Genomic DNA, 25,705 nt, shown 5'->3' on the forward strand with positions numbered 1-25,705 from the left:
ATGATTGTACATGAAACAACGGTTTTCAACACTGGACATCAGATGACAAAGGACAATAATCCTTGAGAGATGCGAAGCAAAAGAAGGTGAGCCCTAAAACTGCCCCAGCTTACTGCCTTGAGAGTTTCCAGGCTGCAGAGCAAGCAGGGGAAACCTAGATGCAGCCTGGCAGACATGCTGAGTTGAAGAGACAGAGCTGAGAATCTCAGGAGGCCAAGGCAGCTAGAGTTCACAGAGCAGAGTACTGGAGAGGAGAACCCCACACAAATGGAGAATTAGAATCTACTGAAATGTCCCTCTAGAGTATATTCAGCAGAGTAATGGCTAGTGTGTGCATCTGAGGAAACTAATGGAAGCTGAGGAATGACCAAAGGATTTGAGGAAAGAGTATCTAAAGTGCACACAGGGCCTGGGATGTTGCCTGTTCCCACCAGCCAGACTAGAAAACCTCATAATTCATGCAGCATTGAGTACAGTACTCTGAAGGGTCTTGCCTCATTAGTGGGGCATAATTAGCTCTCAACTAAACACAGCTCTGGTCCTGTCTAACAAACCATAAAAGCAAGACTCGAAAGGATCAAACTGTTTCCAAGTAATTATATTCCAGAACAAAGCTCAAGAATATTTATAGGAATACAAAAATATCCAGTACCCAAAAAGGTAAAAATCACAATGTCTGGCACCCAATCAAGAACTACCAGGCACACAAAGAAGCAGAAAATTACAACCCAAAATGAAGAGAAAAATCAACGAAAACCAACTCAGAACTGAGAAGAGTTCAAGATGGTGGCGTAGAAAGACTCTGAACTCACCTCTTCCCACGGACACTATAAATTTACAGCTACATATGGAATAATTTTCCTCTGAAAAGAACTTGAGAACTGGACAAGAGCACCTCTACAACCCAGGATAAAAGAGACACACAGAGAAGGGTAGGGGAGACAAAGACTCGGTCTTGCTCAGGATCCCACCCCAGGCATGGTGTCCCATAATCAGGAAGGGATCCCCAAAATATGAACTTCCCCCCAAGGAGTGAAGGGACGGTGCCACATATCAGGCACCTCAACCCTTAGGTCTGGCAGTGAAAAGATGAGCCCCCAAAACGTATGGTTTTGAAAATCAACAGGGATTAAGTCCAGGGAAAACATGGAAATGTAGGGAATGGAAAACTCACTCTTAAACAGTTTGCATGTAGACCTACTCACCCTAAGATTGAGTGCAAAAGCAAGAATTTGAAAAGTGCCCAGCCATAAGAGAGGGAGACCGACTTACTGTTCCTAAACTGGCTGCTGGAGAGGCAGGAACCTGTAGTGACTTTCTCCAGGGACAGAAACCCCGGCAAATGCCATTTCTGATGCCCTCCCACTAGCTTGCTAGCCCTGGTGGGCGTGCTCTGCCCCCCATCCACCCCACACAGCAGCCCTCGACAACTGGGACAGGTAAGTGTCCCACGTGCCACCCTCCCAGCACAGTAGCCATGCTGCAACCAGGCTGGCCAAGAGCCCTGCACTCTGCCCACTCTGTGCAGTAGTGGGCCACATGGGGGCTGGGTGAACACCCTGTGCCTTGCCCTCCTCATGCAGCAGCTGTGCAACAACTGGGCAGGGCAAGTGCCCTGAGCCCCACCCACCCCACACCACAGCCACACCACAACCGTGCCAGATGAATGCATTATGCCCTGCCCTCACTGCACAGTAGCCACAACCCTGCCACAACTGGCAGAGACACATAGTCCACACAAAGGACACCCCTTAAGTGCCTGGCTCTGGAGGCCAGGGGAAATTGCACTTATGGGCCTCATGTATCATCTCCTACACAAGACCACTCCTTCAAGACTGGGAGAGGTAGCTGTTTCACCTAATACATACAAACACAGAGAGTCAGGCAAAATGAGGAGACAAAGAAATATGTTCCAAACTGAAAAACAAGACAAATCCTCAGAAAAAGACCTTAATGAAAAGGAGATAAGCAACCTACCTGATACAGAGTTCAAAGTAACGGTCATAAAGATGCTCACTGACCTCAAGAAAAGAATGGATGAACACAGTGAGAACTTCAACAAAGAGACAGAAAATATAACAAAGCGCCAATCAGAAGTTTATAACTGCACTGAAAAACACACCAGAGGGGTTCAACAACAGAACGGATGAAGTAGAATCATGAATCAGTGAACTGAAAGACAAAGCAACGGATCTCACCCAGACATAGCAGCATAATGAAAAGAGAATTAAAAAAGCAAAGATATCTTAAGGAACCTCTGGGACAACATCAAATGGAATAACATTCACATTGTAGGGGCCCGAGAAGGAGAAGCGAGATAGAAAGAGTCAGAAAAAGTACTGAAGAAATAATGGATGAAAATTTCTCTAATCTGGGGAAGGAAACAGACATCTAGATCCAGGAAGCCCAGAGAGTTCCAAATATATGAACCCAAAGAGACCCACACCAAGACACATTATAATTAAAATGGTAAAAGTTAAGGATAAAGAGAATATTAAAAGCAACTAGAGGAAAACAACTTATTACGTACAAGGGAAACCCCATAAGGCTATCAGCAGATTTTTCAACAAAAACTTTACAGGCCAGAAGGGAGTGACATGATATATTCAAAGTGCTGAAAAGACAAAATTTCCAACCAAGAATTCTCTACCCAGCAAGGTTATCACTCAGAATCGAAGGGGAGATTAAGAGTTTCCCAGATAAGCAAAAGCTAAAGGAGTTCATCAACACTAAACTGGCCTTACAAGAAATGTTAAAAGGACTTCTCTAAGCTGAAGAGACACCAACTAATAATAAGAAAACATACAAAAGTAATAATCTCACTGGAAAAGGTAAATTGATAGTAAAGGTAGTGGATTAATCACTTATAAAAGCAAGTATGAAGGTCAAAAGACAAAAAGGAGTAAAATAAACTAAAATTAGAAAATTAGTTAAGGGATGCATAAAATAAAAAAGATGCAAAATGTATCATCAAAAATATAAAGGGGCCGGCCCGGTGGCGCAAGCGGTTAAGTGCGCGCGCTCCGCTGCGGCGGCCCGGGGTTCGCTGGTTCGGATCCCGGGCGCGCACCGACGCACTGCTTGGTAAGCCATGCTGTGGTGGCGTCCCATATAAAGTGGAGGAAGATGGGCACAGATGTTAGCCCAGGGCCGTCTTCCTCAGCAAAAAAAAGAGGAGGATTGGCGGATGTTAGCTCAGGGCTGATCTCCTCACAAAAAAAAAAAAAAAAAAAAAAAAAAAAAAAAAAAAAAAATATAAAACATGGGGGCTGGGCCAGTGGTGCAAGCGGTTAAGTGCGTGCGCTCCACTGCGGTGGCCCGGGGTTCGCCAGTTCAGATCCTGGGAGCACACTGATGCGCTGCTTGGCAAGCCATGCTGTGGCGGCGTCCCATATAAAGTGGAGGAAGACGGGCACGGATGTTAGCCCAGGGCCAGTCTTCCTCAGCAGAAAAAAAGAGGAGGACTGGCAGATGTTAGCACAGGGCTGATCTCCTCTAAATAAATAAACAAACAAATAAATAAATAAATAAATAAATAAATAAAACATGGAGGGAGTAGTAAAAATGTTAAACTTTGGAACGTGTTCAAATTTAAGTTGCTATCAACTTAAAAGAGACTGTTATACACATAGGATGTTATATGTGAATGTTACGGTAACTGCAAAGAAAAAACTTATAGTAAATACACAAAAGAAAAAGAGAAAGGTGGGGTGTAGTGGTTAAGTTTGCACACTCCATTTCGGTGGCCCAGGGTTCACAGGTTTTGATCCCAGGTGTGGACACACGCACTGCTTATCAAGCCATGCTGTGGCAGGTGTCCCACATATAGAGGAAGATGGGCACAGATGTTAGCCCAGGGCCAATCTTCCTCAGCAAAAAGGGGAGGATTGGCAACAGAAGTTAGCTCAGGGCTAATCTTCCTCACAAAAAAAAAAAAAAAAAGAAAGAAAATGAGAAAGGAATCAACATAACACCAAAGAAAGCCATCAAACTACAAGGAAAGAGAGAAAGAGAAAAAGAAAGAAACAGAGAGGAACTATAAAACCAGCCAGAAAACAATGAACAAAATGGCAATACGTACATACCTATCAATAATTACTTTAAATGTAAATGGACTAAATTCACCAGTCAAATGACACAGAGTGGTTGAATGGGTAAAAAAACAAGACCCATCTATATGCTGCCTATAAGAGATTCACTTCAGAAGTAAGGACACACACAGACTGAAAGTGAAGGGATGGAAAAAGATATTCCACAGAAACGGTAACAAAAAGAAAGGTGGTGCATCTATAATCATATCAGACAAAATAGGCTTTAAAACAAAGGCTGGAATAAAAGACAAAGAAGGGCACTACATGATGATAAAAGGGTCAATCCAGCAAGAAGATATAACATTTATAAATATATATATATGCACCCAACACAGGAACATCAAAATACATTAAGACCAAGATCCTGATACAGAGAGAAGCTATCAGTTTTGAATATAGTTTATAAGACCTAATATGGATACTCCGGGCACCAGCAGGAGCAAAACATATCATTAATTAGTACACATATACCTTAGTTTATATCTGTATAAAACCTAGTCTGTCTTTCACAACCTAGAAGAAATGGATAAATTCCTAGAAACATACAACCTGCCAAGACTGAAATCATGAAGAAATAGAAAATCTGAACAGACCGATTAATAGTAAGGAGATTGAATAAGTAATCAAAAATCTCCCAACAAACAAAAGTCCAGGACCAGATGGCTTCACTGATGAATTACACCAAACAAATAAAGAAGAATTAATACCAATCTTTCTCAAACTCTTCCAAAAATAGAAGAGGAGAGAATACTTACAAACTCATTTTATAAGCCCAGCATTACCCTGATACCAAAACCAGACAAAGACACTACAAAAAAAGAAAATTACAGGCCAATATCCATGTTGAACATAGGTGCAAAAATCCTCAACAAAATATTAGCAAACCAAATCAAATAATACATTAAAAGGATCATACATCATGATAAAGTGGGATTTATTCCCAGGATGCAAGGATGGTTCAACATCTGCAAATCAATCAGTGTGATGGAGCATATTAACAAAACGAAGGATAAAAATCATATGATCATCTAATAGATGTGGAAAAAACATTTGACAATATTAACATCCATTTATGATAAAAACTCTCAACAAAGTGGGTATAAAGGGAATGTACCTCAACATAATAAAGGCCATATATGACAAACCCACAACTAACATCATACTCAATGGTGAAAAGCTGAAAGCTTTTCCTCTAAGATCAGGAATAAGACAAGGATGCTCACTCTTGCCACTTTTATTCAACATAGTATTGGAAGTCCTAGCCACAGCAATTAGGCAAGAAAAAGAAATAGAAGGCATTCAAACTGGAAAGGAAGAAGTAAAAGTATCACTATTTGCAGATGACATGACATTATACAGTTGTGTGCCACAGAAAGACACTTTGATCCAGTGATGGACTGTATATATGATGGTGATCACAAAAGATTAGCACCATATAGCCTAGGTGTGTAGTAGGCTACACCGTCTAGGTTTGTGTAAGTACACTCTATGATGTTTGCACAATGACAAAATCACCTAATGATGCATTTCTCAGAACCTATCCCCATCGTTAAGCGATGCATGACTGTATACAGAAAACTCTAAAGACTCCACCAAAAAACTACTAGAACTAAGAAATGAATTCAGTAAAGTTCAGGATACAAAATTAATATACAGAAATCTTTGCATTTCTATACACTAATAATGTACTGTCAGAAAGAGAAATTAAGAAAATAATCCCATTTACAATTGTGTCAAAAAGAATAAAATAACTAGGAATAAACTTAACCAACGAGGTAAAAGACCTGTACTCTGAAAACTATAAGATCCTAGCGAAAGAAACTGAAGATGACATAAATAAATGGAAAGATATACTGTGCTCAAGAATTGGTAGAATTAATATTGTTAAAATGTCCATACTACCCAAAGCAATCTACAGATTCAATCCCTATCAAAATACCCATGGTATTTTTTACAAAACTAGAAAAAATCATCCTAAAATCTGTATGGAACCACAAAAGACCCTGAATAGCCAAAGCAACCTTAAGAAAGAAGAACAAAGCTGGAGGTATCAAGCTCCCTGAGTTCAAACTATGCTACAAAGCTCTAGTAATCAAAACAGTATGGTACTGGCACAAAAACAGACACACAGATCAATGGAATAGAACTGAGAGCCCAGAAATAAACCCAGGTGTATGTGGTCAATTAATTTACGATAAAGGAGGCAGAAATATACAGGGGGGAAAGAGTCTCTTCATAAATGGTGCTGGGAAAACTGGACAGCTACATGCAAAAGAATGAAACTGGACCACTATCCTACATCATATACAAAAATAAACTCATAACAGATTAAAGACTTAAATGTAAGACCTGAAACCATAAAACTCCGAGAAGAAAACATAGACAGTAAACTCTCAGACATTGGTTTTAGCAATATTTTTTTGGATATGTCTCCTCAGGCAAGGGCAACAAAAGCAAAAATAAATAAATGGGACTACATCAAACCAAAAAGCTTTCGCACAGTAAAGGAAACCATCAACAAAGTGAAAAGGCAGGACCTGCCCAATGGTGTAGTGGTTAAGTTCGCATGCTCTGCTTCGGCGGCCCGGGGTTCACAGGTTTGGATCCCAGGCGCGGACCCACACGCTGCGTGTCAAGCCATGCTGTGGCGGTATCCCGTATAAAGTAGAGGAAGATGGGCATGGATGTTAGCCCAGGGCCAATCTTCCTCAGAAAAAGAGGAGGATTGGCAACGGATGTTAGCTCAGGGCTAATCTTCCTCACAAAAAAAAAAAAAAGAAAGAAAAGGCAACCTACTGAATGGGAGAAGATATTTATGCAAATGATATATCCAATAAGTGGTTAATATCCAAAAGATATAAAGAACTAATACAATTCAATAGCAAAAAAACAAACAATCCAATTAAAAAATGGGCAGAGGACCTGAATAGACATTTTTCCAAAGAAGACATACAGAGGGCCAACAGGCAGATGAAAAGACGCTCAACATCACTAATCATCAGAGAAATGCAAATCAAAACCATAATGAGATATCACCTCACATCTGTCAGAATGGCTATTATCAAAAAGACAACAAATAACAAGTGTTGGCAAGGATATGGAGAAAAGGGAACCCTCGTGCAATGTTGGTGGCAATGTAAATTGGTGCAGCCACTATGGAAAACAGTATGGAGATTCCTCAGAAAATTAAAAATAGAACTACCATACAATCCAGCAATTCCATTTCTGGGTTTATATCCAAAGAAAACGAAAACACTAATGCAAAAAGATATGCACTCCTATGTTCACTGCAGCATTATTTATAATAGCCAAGATATGGAAGCAACCTAAGAGTCCACTGATAGAATAATGGATAAAGAAGATGTGGTAAATATACACAATAGAATATTAGCCATAAAAAAGAATGAAATCTTGCCATTTGCACCAACATGGATGGATCTAGAGGGTATTATGCTAAGCGAAGTAAGTCAGACAGAGAAAGACATATACTGTATGATTTGACTTGTATGAGGAATCTAAAAAACAAAACCAACAAACAAAATGAAACAGAAACAGACTTACAGATACAGAGATCAAACTGGTGGTCATCAGAGGGAAGGGGGGTCAGGGGAGGAGCGAAATAGGTGAGGGAGATTAAGTACAAACTTCCAGTCGTAAAATAAATAAGTCACGAGGATGTAATGCACAGTATAGGGAATAGAGTCAATAATATTGTAATAACTTTGTATGGTGACAGATGGTAACTAGACACATGGTGGTGATCATTTTGTAATGTATAAAATTACTGAATCACTATGTTGTATGCCTGAAACTACCTAGAGTGGAGGGATCCACACTGCCGCACATCTGAGAGCAGAACGTGCTGGGCCCCCGGAGGAAGTGGGGAGAGGTAAGGAGAACTCTTCTCCCTCCCCATCAGATCAGCGATCCCGGTCCGCGCGGCTCCCAGAGAGGGGGGAGGGGCGGCCCTCGGCGGGGAAACCGTGGCTCTTCGGACTCACAGCCAGTGGGAAACTCCCGCACAGAGGACTCAGAGGAGCCACAGGGCTACCATCAACATCTGAGCACCCCAGAGAGCGGATAAAGAGGGGCAAACGAGAAGTCTCCCACGTCAGGGACCCAGAGGGCAAAAGAGAGAGCTCCCCGCTCCCCGCAACCTGGACTCTGCAGCTCAACCGACCAGACCAGACCTAGCGATTCGAGGCAGACCTGATCAAACGACTGGACCCGTGGATCGCAGCAGGGAAAAAACAAAACAAAACTGCGGATCGCAGCAGAAAAACCGGGGCAGAGCGCAGGGGGCTTAGACTACACAGCCCTTTACCACCAGACAGTGGCGGCAGGTGGAAATTGCAACCAGAGACTTCTAGGATGAGGAAAAACAAAAACAACACAGGAACCACAATGCAAAAATATATGAAATCACCAGACCAGAAACAAAATGACAAGCACCCAGAAATCAACCCCGAAGACACAGAAATCCATAAACTAAATGACAGAGATTTCAAAATAGCTATCATAAAAACACTCAACGAAATACGAGACAACACAGACAAACAATTCAATGAGATTAGGAGTTTCTTTACAAAAGAGATTGAAATCATAAAGAAAAACCAATCAGTGCTGATGGAGATGAAGAACACAATGCAGGAGATAAAGGAGAATCTGGAATCCTTAAAGAACAGAGCTGACAATATGGAGGAAAGAATTAGTACTTTAGAGGATAGGAATACAGATATACTCCAGATGGAAGAGGAGAGAGAACTAAGACTAAAAAGAAATGAAGAAAGACTCCGAGAAATATCTGACTCTATTAGAAAATGTAACATAAGAATTATAGGTATTCCTGAGGGAGAGGAGAGGGAAAGAGGAACAGAGAGCCTATTCAAGGAAATAATAGCTGAGAATTTCCCAAATCTGGGGAAGGAGCAGGAAATACCAGTAAGCGAAGCCAACAGGACACCTATATATATTAACAGACAAAGGCCTTCACCACGACACCTAGTGGTAAGGCTAGCCAGGGTCAATGACAAAGAAACAATATTAAGGGCAGCTAGACAAAAACAAAAAATAACGTACAAAGGAACTCCCATCAGGCTCTCAGCGGATTTCTCAACAGAAACTTTTCAGGCTAGAAGAGACTGGAATGATATATTCAAAATACTGAAAGACAAAAACTTTCAGCCAAGAATACTCTATCCAGCAAAAATATCCTTCAAATATGATGGAGAAATAGTAACTCTCCCAGATAAACAAAAGCTAATGGAGTTCATGGCCACGAGACCCCCACTACAAGAAATACTCAAGAAGGCCCTCAGGCCTGAAAAAAAGAAGAGAAAGGGAACACAAAGCTTGGAGGAAGGAGAAAAGTAGGTAGACAAAATCAGAGAAATAGTAGATCTTTACCAGAATAGGTTAGCAACCACTTAAATACTAAACTCAAAGATCAAAGGAAGAAATTCACCAAAAATAAATTTAACCTCATCACTGTAAACACACAGCCACAACACAAGATAGAATAAGGTATAACAAGAACAACTTAGAAGGGGAAGAGGAAAGTGACTGAATTGACTTAGTATAAGGAAATAGGAGGCTATCAGATAATGGACTATCTCATACACAAGATTTTTTGCCCAAACCTCAAGGTAACCACTAAATAAATAATCAAAGCAAAACCACATATGATAAACAAAGAGAAAACTAGAAGAATCATAAGACAGAACAACCAAAATGAATTGGCAGTCCAAAACAAATGGGACAAGAAACAAAGGAAATGCAAAAGAACCAGAAAATAAGTGACAAAACAGCAACATTAAGCCCTCATATATCAATAATTACCCTAAATGTAAATGGATTGAACTCTCCAATCAAAAGATACAGAGTGGCAGGATGGATTAAAAAGCAAGACCCAACAATATGCTGCCTTCAGGAAACACATCTTAGCACTAAAGACAAGCACAGGCTCAGAGTGAAAGGATGGAAGACAATACTCCAAGCTAATGGCAAACAAAAGAAAGCAGGTGTTGTCATACTCATATCAGACAAAGCAGACTTCAAGATAAAACAGGTTAAGAAAGACAAAGAAGGGAAATATATAATGATAAAAGGGACACTACATCAAGAAGACATATCACTTATAAATATATATGCACCCAACATAGGAGCACCAATGTACATAAAGCAACTATTAACAAACCTAAAAGGAGAAATCAACAACAACACAATAATAGTAGGGGATCTTAACACCCCACTTACAGCAATGGATAGATTAGCCAGACAAAAAGTTAATAAAGAAATATTAGACTTAAATGAAAAACTGGACGAGATGGACCTAGTAGACATATACAGAGCACTCCATCCAAAAACAGCTGACTACACATTCTTCTCAAGCGCACATGGAACATTCTCTAGGATAGACCATATGTTGGGAAACAAAGCAAGCCTCAATAAATTTAAGAAGATTGAAATCATAACAAGCATCTTTTCAGACCATAAGGCTATGAAACTGGAAATGAACCATGAAAAAAAAACTGGGAAAGTGACAAAAATGTGGAGATTAAACAACATGCTACTGAACAACCAATGGCTCATTGATGAAATTAAAGGGGAAATCAAAAACTATCTGGAAACAAACGAAAATGATAACATGCCATATCAAACCATATGGGATGCAGCAAAAGCGGTCCTGAGAGGGAAACTCATAGCGATACAAGCCCACCTTAACAAACAAGAAAAAGCCCTAATAGGCAACCTTAAATTACACCTAACAGAACCAGAAAAAGAAGAACAAACAAAGCCCAAAGCCAGCAGAAGGAGAGAAATAATAAAAATCAGAGCAGAAATAAATGAAATTGAGACCAAAAAAACAGTAGAAAGGATTAATGAAACAAAGAGTTGGTTCTTTGAGAAGATAAACAAAATCGACAAACCCTTAGCCAGGCTTACTAAGAAAAAAAGAGAAAAGGCTCAAGTAAATAAAATTAGAAATGAAAGAGGAGAAATTACAACGGATACCATGGAAATACAGAGGATTATAAGAGAATACTATGAGAAATTATATGCCAACAAATTGGACAATCTAGAAGAAATGGATAAATTCTTAGACTTATACAACCTCCCAAAATTGAACCAAGAAGAAATGGAGAATCTGAATAGACCAATAACAAGTAAAGAGATTGAAATAGTAATCAAAAACCTCCCAAAAAATAAAAGTCCAGGACCAGATGGCTTCTCCAGTGAATTTTACCAAACATTCAAAGAAGATTTAATACCCATCCTTCTCAAACTATTCCAAAAAATAGAGGAAGATGGAACACTTCCTAAATCATTCTATGAGGACAACATCACCCTGATACCAAAACCAGACAAAGACAATACAAAGAAAGAAAATTACAGGCCAATATCGCTGATGAACATTGATGCAAAAATCCTCAACAAAATATTGGCAAACCGAATACAACAATACATTAAAAAGATCATACACCATGATCAAGTGGGATTTATACCAGGGACACAGGGATGGTTCAACATCCGCAAATCAATCAACGTGATACATCACATCAACAAAACAAAGAATAAAAACCACATGATCATCTCAATAGACGCAGAGAAGGCATTTGACAAGATACAACATCCATTTATGATAAAAACTCTCAATAAAATGGGAATAGAAGGAAAGTACCTCAACATAATAAAGGCCATATATGACAAACCCACAGCCAACATCATACTCAACGGGGAAAGACTGAAAGCCATTCCTCTGAGAACAGGAACGAGGCAGGGCTGCCCACTCTCACCACTCCTGTTCAACATAGTACTGGAGGTTTTGGCCAGAGCAATTAGGCAAGAAAAAGGAATAAAAGGAATCCAAATAGGTAACAAAGAAGTGAAACTCTCACTATTTGCAGATGACATGATTGTATATATAGAAAACCCTAAAGAATCTGTTGGAAAACTATTAGAAACAATCAACAACTACAGCAAAGTTGCAGGGTACAAAATCAATCTACAAAAATCAGTTGCATTTCTATATGCTAATAATGAACTAACAGAAAGAGAGCTCAAAAAGATAATACCATTTACAATTGCATCAAAAAGAATAAAATACCTAGGAATAAATCTTACCAAGGAGGTGAAGGACCTATACAATGAGAACTACAAGACATTATTGAAAGAAATCCATGATGACATAAAGAAATGGAAAGATATCCCATGCACGTGGATTGGAAGAATAAACATAGTTAAAATGTCTATATTACCTAAAGCAATCTACAGATTCAATGCAATCCCAATCAGAATCCCAATGACATTCTTCACAGAAATAGAAAAAAGAATACTAAAATTTATATGGGGCAACAAAAGACCCCGAATAGCTAAAGAAATCCTAAAGAAAAAGAACAAAGCAGGAGGCATCACAATCCCTGACTTCAAAACATACTACAAAGCAATAGTAATCAAAACAGCATGGTAGTGGTACAAAAACAGACACACAGATCAATGGAACAGAATTGAAAGCCCAGAAATAAAACCACACATATACGGACAGCTAATTTTCGACAAAGGTGCTAAGAACATGCAATGGAGAAAGGAAAGTCTCTTCAATAAATGGTGTTGGGAAAACTGGACAGCCACATGCAAAAGAATGAAAGTGGACCATGTGCTATCGCCATTCACAAAAATTAACTCAAAATGGATCAAAGACCTGAGGGTGAGACCTGAAACTATAAAACTCAAAGAAGAAAATATAGGCAACACACTATTTGACATTGGTTTTAAAGGAATCTTTTCGGATGACATGCCTACCCAGACTAGGGAAACTAAAGAAAAAATAAACAAGTGGGACTTTATCAGATTAAAGAGCTTTTATAAGACAAATGAAACCAGAATCAAGATGAACAGACAACCAAGCAGCTGGGAGAGAATATTTGCAAAACATACATCTGACAAGGGGTTGATCTCCATAATATATAAAGAACTCACACAATTGAACAACAAAAAAACAAACAACCCGATCAAAAAATGGGCAGAGGAAATGAACAGACACTTCTTCAAGGAAGATATACAGATGGCCAACAGGCACATGAAAAGATGCTCAACATCACTAATCATCAGGGAAATGCAAATCAAAACAACACTAAGATACCACCTCACGCCTGTTAGAATGGCTATAATCACCAAGACAAAAAACAACAAATGTTGGAGAGGATGTGGAGAAACAGGAACCCTCATACACAGCTGGTGGGAATGCAAATTGGTGCAGCCTCTATGGAAAACGGTATGGAGATTCCTCAAAGAATTAAAAATAGAGATACCCTATGATCCAGCCATCCCACTACTGGGAATCTATCCAACGCACCTGAAATCAACAATCCAAAGAGGCTTATGCACCCCTATGTTCATTGCAGCATTATTCACCATAGCCAAGAAGTGGAAGCAACTTAAGTGTCCCTCGACTGACGATTGGATTAAGAAAATGTGGTATATATATACAATGGAATACTACTCAGCCATAAAAAAAGACAAAATCGTCCCATTTGCAACAACATGGATGGGGCTGGAGCGTATTATGTTAAGTGAAATAAGCCAGAAAGAGAAAGACAAACACTGTATGATCTCACTCATATGTGGAATATGAACCAACACATGGACAGAGAAAACTGGACTGTGGTTACCAGGGGCAGTGGGGGTGGGGGGTGGGCACAAGGGGTGAAGGGAGTCATATATGTGGTGATGGACAAACAAAAATGTACAACCCAAAATTTCACAATGTTAGAAACCATTAAAACATCAATAAAAAACAACAACAACAACAACAACAAAAAAACAACAATCCAGAACTGACATAGATGTTAAAATTAAAGAAAATTAAAGGTTATGATAACCATATTCTATATATTAAAAAAACTAGAGGAAAGACCAAACATATTAAGCAGAGACATGGAAGATATTAAAAGACTCAAATCAGGGGCCGGCCCGGTGGCGCAAGCGGTTAAGTGCGCGCGCTCCGCTGCGGCGGCCCGGGGTTCGCTGGTTCGGATCCCGGGCGCGCACCGACGCACTGCTTGGTAAGTCATGCTGTGGCGGCGTCCCATATAAAGTGGAGGAAGATGGGCACCGATGTTAGCCCAGGGCCGTCTTCCTCAGCAAAAAAAAGAGGAGGATTGGCGGATGTTAGCTCAGGGCTGATCTCCTCACAAAAAAAAAAAAAAAAAAAAAAAAAGACTCAAATCAAACTTCTAGAGATGAAAACTACAAGATCTGAAGTAAAAAATACACTAGATGGAATTAACGGCAAGTTAGACATTGCAGGAAAAAAAGTTAGTGAATTTGAAAAGACATAGCAATATTAACTATCCGAAATGAAACACACAGAAAATTACTCAAAAAAGAAAACAAAAAAGGAAAATAGCACCAGTGAGCTGTGGGACAACTTCAAGTGGTCTAACATTTGTGTAACTGGAGTCCCAGAAGGAGAGAGAAAGAGAACAGAACAAAATATTTGAGAAAATAATTGCTGAAAAATTTCCAAAACTGATGATACTACAAACCTACAAATCCAAAGAGATTGATGAATCCTAAGCACAAGGAACAAGAAGAAAACTACTCTAAGGCACATCATAATCAAATTGCTCAAAACCAGTGATAAAGAAAAAAACCTTAAAAGCAGCCAAAGAAAAGAGGCACATTACCCACGAGGGAAAAAAGGTAAGGATGACAGCAGATTTCTCACAGGAAACAATGCAAGCAAGAAGAGGGTGGAGCAACACCATTAAAGTAACTAAGAGAAAAATACTGTCAGGCTAGAATTCTACGTCCAGAAAAAATATCTTTCAAAAATGATGGTCAGACATTCAAGAAAATCCTACGGAATCTACAAAAAAGCTATCAGAACTAATAAATGAGTTTAGTAAGGTTTCATGATACCAGATTAATACACAAAAATCTATTGTATTTCTATATACCAGCAACAAACAATCAGAAATTGAAATAAAAAATACCATTTAAAATAGCATAAAATATAAAATGCTTGTTAGGGATAAATCTGTCAAAGATATGTAACACTGAAAACTACAAAAATTGATGAGAGAAATGAAAGAAGACCTATATAAACAGAGAAATATACTGTGTTTGTAGACTGGCAGACTCAGTATTGTTTAGAAGTTAACACTTTCCAAATTAATCTATTTATCTGACACAACTCCAATCAAAATCCTCACAGTTTTTTTGGTAGAAATTGAGAAGTTGATTCTAAAACTCATACTGAAATACAGAAGACCTAGAACAGCCAAAACAACTTTGAAAAAGAAGAACAAAGTTGGAGGACTAACGCTCCCTGGTTTTAAGACTTACAAAGCTATATTAATCAAGGTACTGTTATTGGTGTGAAATAGACAAACGGATCAATGGAACAGAACAGAGTCCAGAAATAGACCCACAAGTATTTGAACAACTGATTTTCAACAAAGGTGCAGAGGCAATTTAGTGAAAAAAAGAGTCTTTTTAACAAATTATGCTGGAGCAACTGGATAGCCATATGGCAAAAAAAAAGAATTTTGATCTATACCTCACATCATATACACAAATAAAGACCTAAATGTAAAACCTAAAAACTGAAAACTATAAAACTTTTGGAAGAAAATCTTTGTGACTTTGGGCTAGACAAAGATTTCTTAGATATGACACTAAAATCACTATCCATAAACCACAAACTGATAAATTGGACTTCACCCAAATTAAAAACTCTACACTTTGAAAGGCAGTCTTAAGAGAATGAAAAGACGAATCACAAAGTGAGAGAAAATATTTGCAAATAATATATCTGATAAAGGATGTATCCATAATATATATAGAACTTACAAACTTGATATGAAAACAATCCAGAAAAGAAATGGGCAAAAGATTTGAATGGATACTTCACCAAAGAAGACATACAGATGGTAAATTAGCATATGAAAATATGCTCAAGATCATCAGTCAGTAGGGAAATGCAAATTAAAACCACAATGAGATACCACCACACATCTATTAGAATGGATAAAAATAAAAGGACCGACCATACCAAGTATTGGCAAGGATATGGAGCAACTGGATCTCTCATCCCCTGCTGGTGGGAGTGTAAAGGGCACAACCACCTTGGAAAACAGTTGGCAGTTTCTTAAAAAGTTAAACATATCTACCATATGATCTAGCCATTCCACTTCTAGGAATTTACCCAAAGAAAAAACAAAATATACATCCATAAAAAGACTTGTCCACAAATGTATACAGCAGCTTTATTTGTAATAGCCAAAAATAGGAAAAAACTCAATGTCTATCAACAGGTGAATGGATAAATAAGCTGTGGTACATTCACACAATGACTACTACTTGGCAATAAAAAGTAGGGAACTACTGATACATGCTACAACATGGATAAATGTCGAAATAATTATATTGAATGAAAGAAGCCAGACCAAAAAAGAGTACATGCTGTATAATTCCATTTATAAAAATCCTAGAAAATCCAAATTATTTTATAGTGACTGAAAGCAGATTAGTGGTTGTCTGGGGACCGGAAGGAAGCGGGGGAAGGAGACTTTACAATGGGGCACGAGGTAACTTTTGGGGGTGATGGATTTGTTTATTATCTGGATTGTGATGCCAGTTTTTATGGGTGTGTACATATGTGAAAACATTTCAAATTGTACTTTAAATATATGTAGTTTATGTATGTCAATTATAGATTGTCCTAAATGCTTGATTCTTATTTTGTAAAATAATAAGCTTGACTAACTGATCTCTAAAGTTACCTCCAGGTCCAATATTCAATATCCAAGGATTCATATTATTCCTTCTAATCATATAGAGAGAAAAAATGTAGAAATGAAGAGAAAAATGGAAGAAAAAAAGAAGTGTTTGATTCCAGACTCAAGTCAGGTACAAATCTCCTTATAACAAAAGTAAACTGTCAAAACTAAGATACATCCCCACATTTTACAAACTTTAGGTATAAAAATAAAAATATTTTTAATCAGTAGGAGGCATGTCATAAAATTCAAGGTACTAAAGAACAAACTCTCTTATACATAACTACAATATTCTTGTATTTTTTGAAGTTTATTCATACACACTCTCCCATTTGACCTTTGCCTATTGCATGAAGGCAGCAGATAACTTACCATTTATCAATACACTTCTGACAAAAGCTGTGAGCACAAGGCAGGATGAGGTCAACTCGACCATCCATACAGATGCAACACTCCTCTTCATCCGTCAGCTGCTTCACCCTGCAATGGGAAAACTGAGCTGGAGCAATGATATTCTCTGCTGTCATTAAGCTTTAAACTTTGTTTCCATTGCCTTAAAAAGCATTATCAAACATGTATGTACTCTCAGCATAAAGCACAGCATGACTTGTGCAAAATCAGACTAAATTAATATATATTTTAGGGATAACAAATATACTACAGAAGAAGTCCTAAGAGGGACAAATTTTATAAAGAAAGACTGGATAAAAGATAAATTCTGTGACGGTTAAAAAGAAATACAGACAAAAACTAGAAATATTCAGGTCTTCCTCCCATTTTAATCATATTGAATTTACATAAACAAATTCAATCAATATATGATTTATTTACCACGTAGGATACAAAGCTCTCAAAAATTTGGGCCTTGCCATCAGGGTCTTACGCTGCTGATACTGACGATGGGCAGTAAATGAAAGAATGGCTTGGTTTTAAGTATCAGGTGCTATGGGAAATACAAAAGAGATAGAAAGCAAAGTCTCTGTCCTCAAGGAGTTCTTTCATTCATCTTGGGAGGAAAAGAGATGTTGAATCTTCCACTGCAGCCACAATTTAGAGTGTCCCTGAATGAGCCAGTGCCTTTGGCTGCATGTTCCCCTTACCTGGAATACTCTTGTGAGTTTGCTAAACTCCAACCTCAGTAACTTAGCTCAAAATATCATCTTCTCTCTGTGCTCCAAATCAACATTTGCCTCAATTAAGGACTTAAGTATTGCATTTTAATTGGCTGTTTATTGGTTGGTGTATCCATACACTATAAGTTCTTTGAATATAGGGAGTATGTCTTAGGTTCTCAATAAATGTTTCTTAAAGTGATTTTAATTTGCTTTTATCCTCTGTGCTATTCTGTAATTTTTAGGTTTGCTTCATCAAGCATGTATTACTTTTATAATTATATAAACACTGAATGTTTCAAAGTACAGGCACTAGACCACAAGGTTCTTAAGGGTAGGAGCTATCTCTGACACGTTTTTATTCCCTACTGTGCTGATAGCACTGTATATAACACATTGAGATAGCACTTTAAAATCTCTCAATTTGAACATAAAATAGAATATAAGAAAATGTCAAATGTGCATTACATGGATTATGTGCTAAGTAAAGAAGGAAAAATGAGTATATTTCAAACTTGTTAGAAAGATGAGGTAGAAAAATGATAGGATTTTGACAGACAGGACATTCTAGGTGAATAAACAAAGCTGTGTAGGTAGAAAAAAAGCTGTGTGTGTGTGTGTGTGTGTGTGTCTATGTGTCTGCGTCTAACAAGGAGCCTGACATGATGCTCTGGAGAGAAACTGAGAGAAAAGGTTGCTTAAATATAGTAGAGATGCTCTAATTCTTGAACGTCAAAATAGCAAGTTTAAACTTATTCTGACAGGCAAACTATAGGAAGATTAATTGGGAGTGCAGTATGAGGGACAGTCTAGAGGGAGGAAAGCCAACCAGATCCACATTTCAGCAACTTATCTGGGAGATAATTAGGGCCTGTCTAAGGGGCATGACAAAAGACAAATCATCAGGATATGGTAACAGATTAAATGTTATGCTTTAGTAAGGACAAAAGAGGGCAGCCATTGAACTGAGATGCGGAAACTGAAGGAAAACCTAGATGGATGTGGATCTAACGTATTTGATTTTTTTCTATATATATATAGTGTAAAGTTTAGGTGCCTTTTAGTTGCTACATACTGTGCCAGACCCAGATGAATTAGGATCTCTGCTTCTGAGGAGCTTACAATTTACATCCAAGATGTAGACTTGGGTGGCAGTGGCAGAGAATATAACTGAATCCATAAAGAGTAACAGAATTGTGAAAGTTAGAGTTTAAAAGTGAGGAGCAGTGAGCTAAGAAGAAGAATAGCATTCTGGATAGAGGTTAAAGACCAGGAGACACAGAAGCAGCCAGTGGAAGCTGTACAATGTTCACTTGATTTTTTGCTACCTTTCTAGCAGCACGATGATCAGAAGAAGGAAGGAGAAAGAGTATTGCTCTGTTTGTCCTTGTTAGACCACCTGTAGAGTGGAGCATTCAGTTCTACGCCCACTACTCTCAAAAACATATTGACAGATAAAGGATCACCCAGGAAAGCCTCTGGGACGTAGAAGAGATCCATAGAAACAAAGGCTCAGTGAGAATCTGATTACTGTTTTCAAATATTTGAAGGGCTAGAAGAGAGAACACACTTGTTTGGTCGAATTCCAGAGGGCACAGTCCTGAAAGCAATAAGTAGAATACAGTAATAGTTTAATAATAATGATAGTTAACTCTTACAGACACATTATTATGCGCCAGGCACTGTTCTAAGCATTTTACATATATTAACTCTCTTAACTCTCTCAACAGTCCTATGAAGCAGATATCGTTATCGCCCTCTTTTAAAAGATGAGGAAACTGAGGAAAGAGAGTTTAATAACTTGTCCAAAGTTATACAGTTAGGAGCAGAGCCAGGATTTGAACACAAGCAGTTTGGTTCTATAGTCTGGGTTAGGTTGCCTTAAGAGAGCCGGATTTTGGCTACTCTGAGGAATATTAAAAAAAAAGGGAAAACTTTATAGTGATGAGAGCATCTACATATGAAAAGGCTTGCTTCTCTGAGGCAGTGAGTCCCATACAGGTATTCAAGTACAAGTTGGACTACCACTTGGCTAAATGTGGTAAGTAGAGTCTTACTACTCAAAGTGTTATTTGTGGATCAGCAGCAGTGACACCACCTGGGAGCTTGAGATTCTCAAACCACTGAATATCAAAGTTGAGGAAGCAGTGTAGTACAGAGGCTTTATGCACCAGAGAGTAATAATGCTGAGGTTAGGAGCATGGCTATATTGCTGGACAGGCCTGAATGTGAGTCTCAGCTAGGCCAATTTCTAACCAGGTCACTTATTTGTCCAAACCCTAGTTTCTTCATCTGAAATGGGCCAAAAATTGTATTCCCATGGGGTTGCTGCCAGGATTTAATGCATTTCTACATGTAAAGCATTTACCACAATGCCTAATACCCTATAAGTACTAAATAAATATAAACCACTAACAGAAATATGCATCAGATGTAAGTTTGAACCAAATAAGTACCCCTTAAGATTCCCTTCAACTTAAAAAGTCTGTTTTTCTATGAACTAGTCTATCAGGGTGTAACTAAAAACCAAAAAACTCAAAGGCAAGAAGCAGCTCTAACCTACTAATCAGGTATTGAGTTTCCTAGTCTCAAGGGCACATGAAAAGGGATAATACTCTTACCTCCTTCATTAAGATGACTGCAAGAAGAAAAACATATTACTTTATTTTCATTTGCTACCATAGAGCTTAAATATACTGGTAAACACTATTCTCAGCTTTCAAAATACTTTAAAAAAAAATCTTCTGGGGCTGGCCCCGCAGCCTAGAGGTTAAGTTTGGCACGCTCCACTTTGGTGGCCTGGGTTCAGTTCCCAGGCATGGACCTACACCACTTGTCGGCAGCCATACTGTGGTGGCAACCCACACACAAAATAGAGGAAGATTGGCACAGATGTTAGCTCAGGGTGAATCTTCCTCAGCAAAAAGAGGAAGACTGGCAACAGATGTTAGTTCAGGGCAAATCTTCCTCAGCAAAAAGCAACAACAAAAACAAATCATCACCCTGAAGAGGGAGAGGAAAAAAAGCAGAAAATCAGACACCTGTCTTTGAAAGATTAACTTTACAAAATATGGAAAAGATAAGCGTAAACACTGCCTATAATGTCCTAAAACTCATTTGGCATTTCAGTAACACTTTTACAGCCCAAATCTGGAAAACCAAATCATCTGTTTAAAGATAAAAAGGAAATGATAAATGGAAAATACAATTTTACTAAAACATAGTATTTGGAAACCAGTTGTCTACGAATGGACCAGAAAATGCAACTGTAAATGGAGCAATAAAAGAGAAATTCTTGTTAAGCATATTCTTAACTGTAAGGTAAAAGACACTGTCAATACAGATTTCTGCTGTCTGCCCAGTACAACAACAAGACAGGATGTCGACATGTCTGGACACACGTAAGACTTTTTCCAATGAGGCATTTACGAGTTTAAATTATGGTCATGGTCAAATGGCAACAGGTGGGAGCTTTCACATGCCAAAAGCATTATAGAAAAGGAAAAGAAAGTTTAGATAGAACAATAATATATTAGGCCTGAGTAAACAAGCACCATTACAGAAAACTCTGGCTGACTTCATTTCCTTCTGGTACCTCGGTATATGCAATATGTGCACCAACTACTTGTTCATTCCTGAATGGCCTGCCAAGTCCTGGAGCCAATATTTAACATTTTAATGCTCTGATTAGTCAGATACTTTTAAGAAAAACTGGAATGGTTTTGCCAGATTCTTGAACCTAATTCCCTGAAGGGCTCTGATTGTTTAAGAACCTAAATATCTATTATAAAAGGGGCACTAACTATCTCCTTTATCATTAAATGCAAGCATGTAGAGTGGATCATGGAAACCGGGTTGACGAAAACATTACCTGGTGTGAGTCACTTCAATTTTTCTTTAATTTGGCACTCTAACAATGTCCTGAAACACAGAACAATCCAAAAACTGATCTGGGATATAATATCAACTGAGACAAAAAGTAATGGGATTTAAGATGTCACAAAGAGCACCAGCAAATATACTAATGAGATTTCAACAGCTTGCATATTGAAAAATAAGTGAAAAATGGTAATTATGCATTGTCTACCTTCCCATCCAAAGACTAGCCTGACAAGACGTGACCGATGACAAGTTTTCATCAAGGTCTTCAGAGGTGGAGCTCTGGGCCAATACTCCTGCTGCTTGACTTGTGATGTCTTTATAAAGCTGAAGAAACTGGTATAAATTCATGATTCGTGATGCTTCCACAATGCCACTGCTTTTGTTAATCTAAAAATACAAAGAAAATGAAAAAAAAAGTTGATTACTTCTCTGATCAAGTTTTCCTAAAAAAGGGGAACAAATATTTAGTCAAACATCCTAGGAAATAGAAGTTATCAAGGTTTGCAAATTACCTACCAAGAGAGTAAGAGTCTGAACAAATGAATATGATCATGTCCCCTACAGTTGTCGGGTTCAAAGTACTTTTACACAAATTTATCCCGTCTGATACTCAAAATAACCCTGTAGGGTTGATTAGGCATTATCCCGTTTAGAGTTGACGAGGTTAGGCAACTTTCCCAGACTTAAGAAATGAATTTTAGAGATCAGTATCGACAATTCGTTTCATTTTAATTTTTTAATTAAAGAATTTCTGAAAGGATTTATTCGAATCTAACAATCACATGCCATTCTACTATAACTGAAACAACAGATTGCTTTCTTGAACATCTTAAATTCTATTTTATACCAAAACTTCCAAACTAAAGCAAAAAAAATTACATTAAAGTAAATCCTAATAAAAAGTGGTTGAATTTTTCCCAGAAGGCCATTTTGAGCTTTAGCAAACAAAAAACTCATTTACTATGAAGTGGAACCAGTGGCCTAGAGGTTGTACCTCTCCCCACTCTAGCTTACGTTCTTAGTGTGAGGAGATATTTGGGGCAAGTGTTGGGTAATAGGTAAGGAGAGAGAATATTGCTTTCATAAGACTTTGGGAATCATGGAGTGGGGCATATATTCTCTTTTGAAATGACCAAAGCCAGTAGGATGAGGGTGTAATATCATGGGATGAAGAACTTGAGGTAATCAGCGACAGATCAGAGATGTCAAAGACTTTCTTTCAGCACAGGAGATGGTATGGAAAACTGTGGGAACAGAGGAAGCAATGAAATCTATTAAGTTCATATCAAAGTAAATGGAACAAACAAAATTAGAAAACATTTAGAAAGAAATGAAGAGTGCAGGGAGAGATATAGATAGAAGGCCTTAAAATTGTGAATGAAGTAGGTTTGGAAATGCGTTGATGGAACTGGGGATATGAGAAAGTGAGGTAGTTAAGTTACATATTAAAAAAACATTATTGTAGCAAGATTTCAATATTTGGAATGAAAATAATAATAATAATTACAACCAATATTTATTGTTTACTATTTGAGAAGGCAGTGAGAGAAAAACTGAGAATCAAGTATGAATCAGATTCTATATTATGAAAATGGTACAATCATCTCTAATCAGAAAATTGATTTAATTTCAGGAAGGTAAGATCTATATGGAGATGTAAATATGTAATATTCCTTGTAATAAAGGACTGTACATGGGGTAGAGAATAAACAGAATTAAAAGTGATAGGAATTTATAGAGGCTTACAGAACAGACTTGCAGAGCTGAGGAAACTGGGGCAGTCCTCCTTTGGAACTGCACAGTGCAGAAGAAATTAGGAAATAATTCATAGAAACCTAGTATTTAATAGCAAAGTTTATCAAACTACAACTATCATAATCATAGGATCCATGCAACAAATATTTATTGAGTATCTATTATGTGGATGTCACAGATACTCTGTTGCACCACTCTAGGCACTGGTGACAGTGTGTATAAAACAGACAAAAATCCTACACTATAGTTAGGAGAGACAGACAAATAAAATACAGACTAGGTAAGATAAGTGTTATGGAGAAGATTAAACGGAGGATAGGAAATGCTGAAGGGCTGTAGGGAAGGCCTCACAGAGAAGGTGACATTTAAGAACGGGAAGAGGTGCAGGAATGAGTCATATGGATCTTTGGGGGAAAGATCATTCCAGCCTGAGAGAACAGGAAGTGCAAAGACTGTTAGGCAGAAGTGCACCTGGCAAGGAGCACAATGAATCCAGCAAGGAGCCCAGGGCGGTTGGAATAGAACAAGAGAGAAAGGAGTGGTAGAAGATAATGTCAGAGGGTGAGGTAGGGACAGAACGTACAGGAGTTTGCTGAACATAATAATGACTTGGGCTTTTATTCCAAGGGCTTGGAAGGTCACTGGAGGGTTTCCAGCCAAGGAGTAATATGATCTGATTTCATTTCAGATTATGAGTGGAAAAGCCTGGTGGTGGTGCTTAAACTAGACAGAACGGGGGCAAGGGCAGAAGCAGGGAGACCAGTTAGGAGGCTACTGGAACAATCCTGGTGAGAGATGACGGTTGCTAGGAATACGGTGGTAGTAGTGGAGATGGTGAGAACTGGCCAGATTCCGAATATATTTTGATGAGAAACCTGACAGGATTTACTTATGGATTGATTGTGCGATACGAGAAAAGAGAAGTCAAGGACGACGCCAAGGTTTTGGTCTAAGTAACAAGACGGATGAAGATAATGTAATTCACGAGGTTTCTTAACAGCCACCTTAGTTCATAATTTTTAATTAATCTATTAATTTTTCTAACATTATTCCCATAAAATATTCCATTTAAACATCATTTAGATTATTTTTTACAATGTATTAAATATTGAGGATAATCATCATAACAGATGGTAGATAGTCAAGATAAGGTCTTATTGTAAATACAGAAGGTTATAGCACCATTGTTTTTTGGTTCTTAAGAGTAAGAAATATGAAATTTCAGTCTACTATCAGTTTTTCATATTGCTCAACTCTTTTTTGTGTGTGTGAGGAAGACTGGCCCTGAGCTAACATCTACTGCCAATCCTCCTCTTTTCACTTGAGGAAGATCATCGCTGAGCTAACATCTGTGCTAGTCTTCCTCCACTTTATATACGGGCTGCTGCTGCAGCATGGCTCGATGAGCAGTGCATAGGTCTGCACCTGGGATCCAAACCCATGAACCCAGGGCCGCTGAAGCGGAGAACACAAACTTAACCACTATGCCACTGGGCCAGCCCCAAGGCCTTCAAATCTTTTTTTCTAATGTAAACACTGACTTCTAATAGATTCTTTCAAAAAGAACCTAAGGAATGCAAATAAAAACATTTCTTTAGAGTAAACTAAAATCATGAACAATTACACAAATGAAAGATCTGATTGCCTATGTCTTCAATATGTCTTCTGTTTTTCTATTTAGAATCTTATTTTAAGGAAGATGTTTAATCACACACAGACGTAATGGTTACACATACTGAGGCAAAAAGGAGTTTGACTAATTGTAAAATTAAACATTAATTCTGTGCTTGGCAAGGAGGAGCAGCAGAAAACTAAGGGATCAGAAACCTGATACATTCACATTCACACAGCTTTCTACAATTTATACTGGCCTCTTCGATGTGAGCTGAGTACTTTATGAAATAAAGACAGAGAGAGAATGTAATTTAGATACTATACTGCATCAATAAACAAGGAAAGCTTCAACCTATCCCAGTCATTTAAAATGAGAGTATTTCAACAGATTTTTTTTGGTTCATTCAATATACATTGAATTCTTACCAGGTGTAAAGCATTACAGGCTGTAAGAGATACAAGAATG

General features: G+C 38.1%; 1 protein-coding gene across 1 annotated transcript in view; it reads right to left on the minus strand.

The window, feature by feature from the left end:
- Window positions 1-25,705, minus strand: part of RNF141 (ring finger protein 141) — a 44,880-nt gene that overhangs the window by 4,233 nt on the left and 14,942 nt on the right. Inside the window, exons 4-5 of the mRNA XM_058545981.1 lie at window positions 22,076-22,257; window positions 17,249-17,356 (exon numbers count right to left, since the gene is read on the minus strand). Coding sequence (XP_058401964.1) covers window positions 17,249-17,356; window positions 22,076-22,257 — 290 coding nt within the window. The remainder of the gene's footprint in view (window positions 1-17,248; window positions 17,357-22,075; window positions 22,258-25,705) is intronic.

The sequence above is a fragment of the Diceros bicornis genome, chromosome 7 (genome assembly GCF_020826845.1).
Source record: "Diceros bicornis minor isolate mBicDic1 chromosome 7, mDicBic1.mat.cur, whole genome shotgun sequence".
NCBI lineage: Eukaryota > Metazoa > Chordata > Mammalia > Perissodactyla > Rhinocerotidae > Diceros > Diceros bicornis.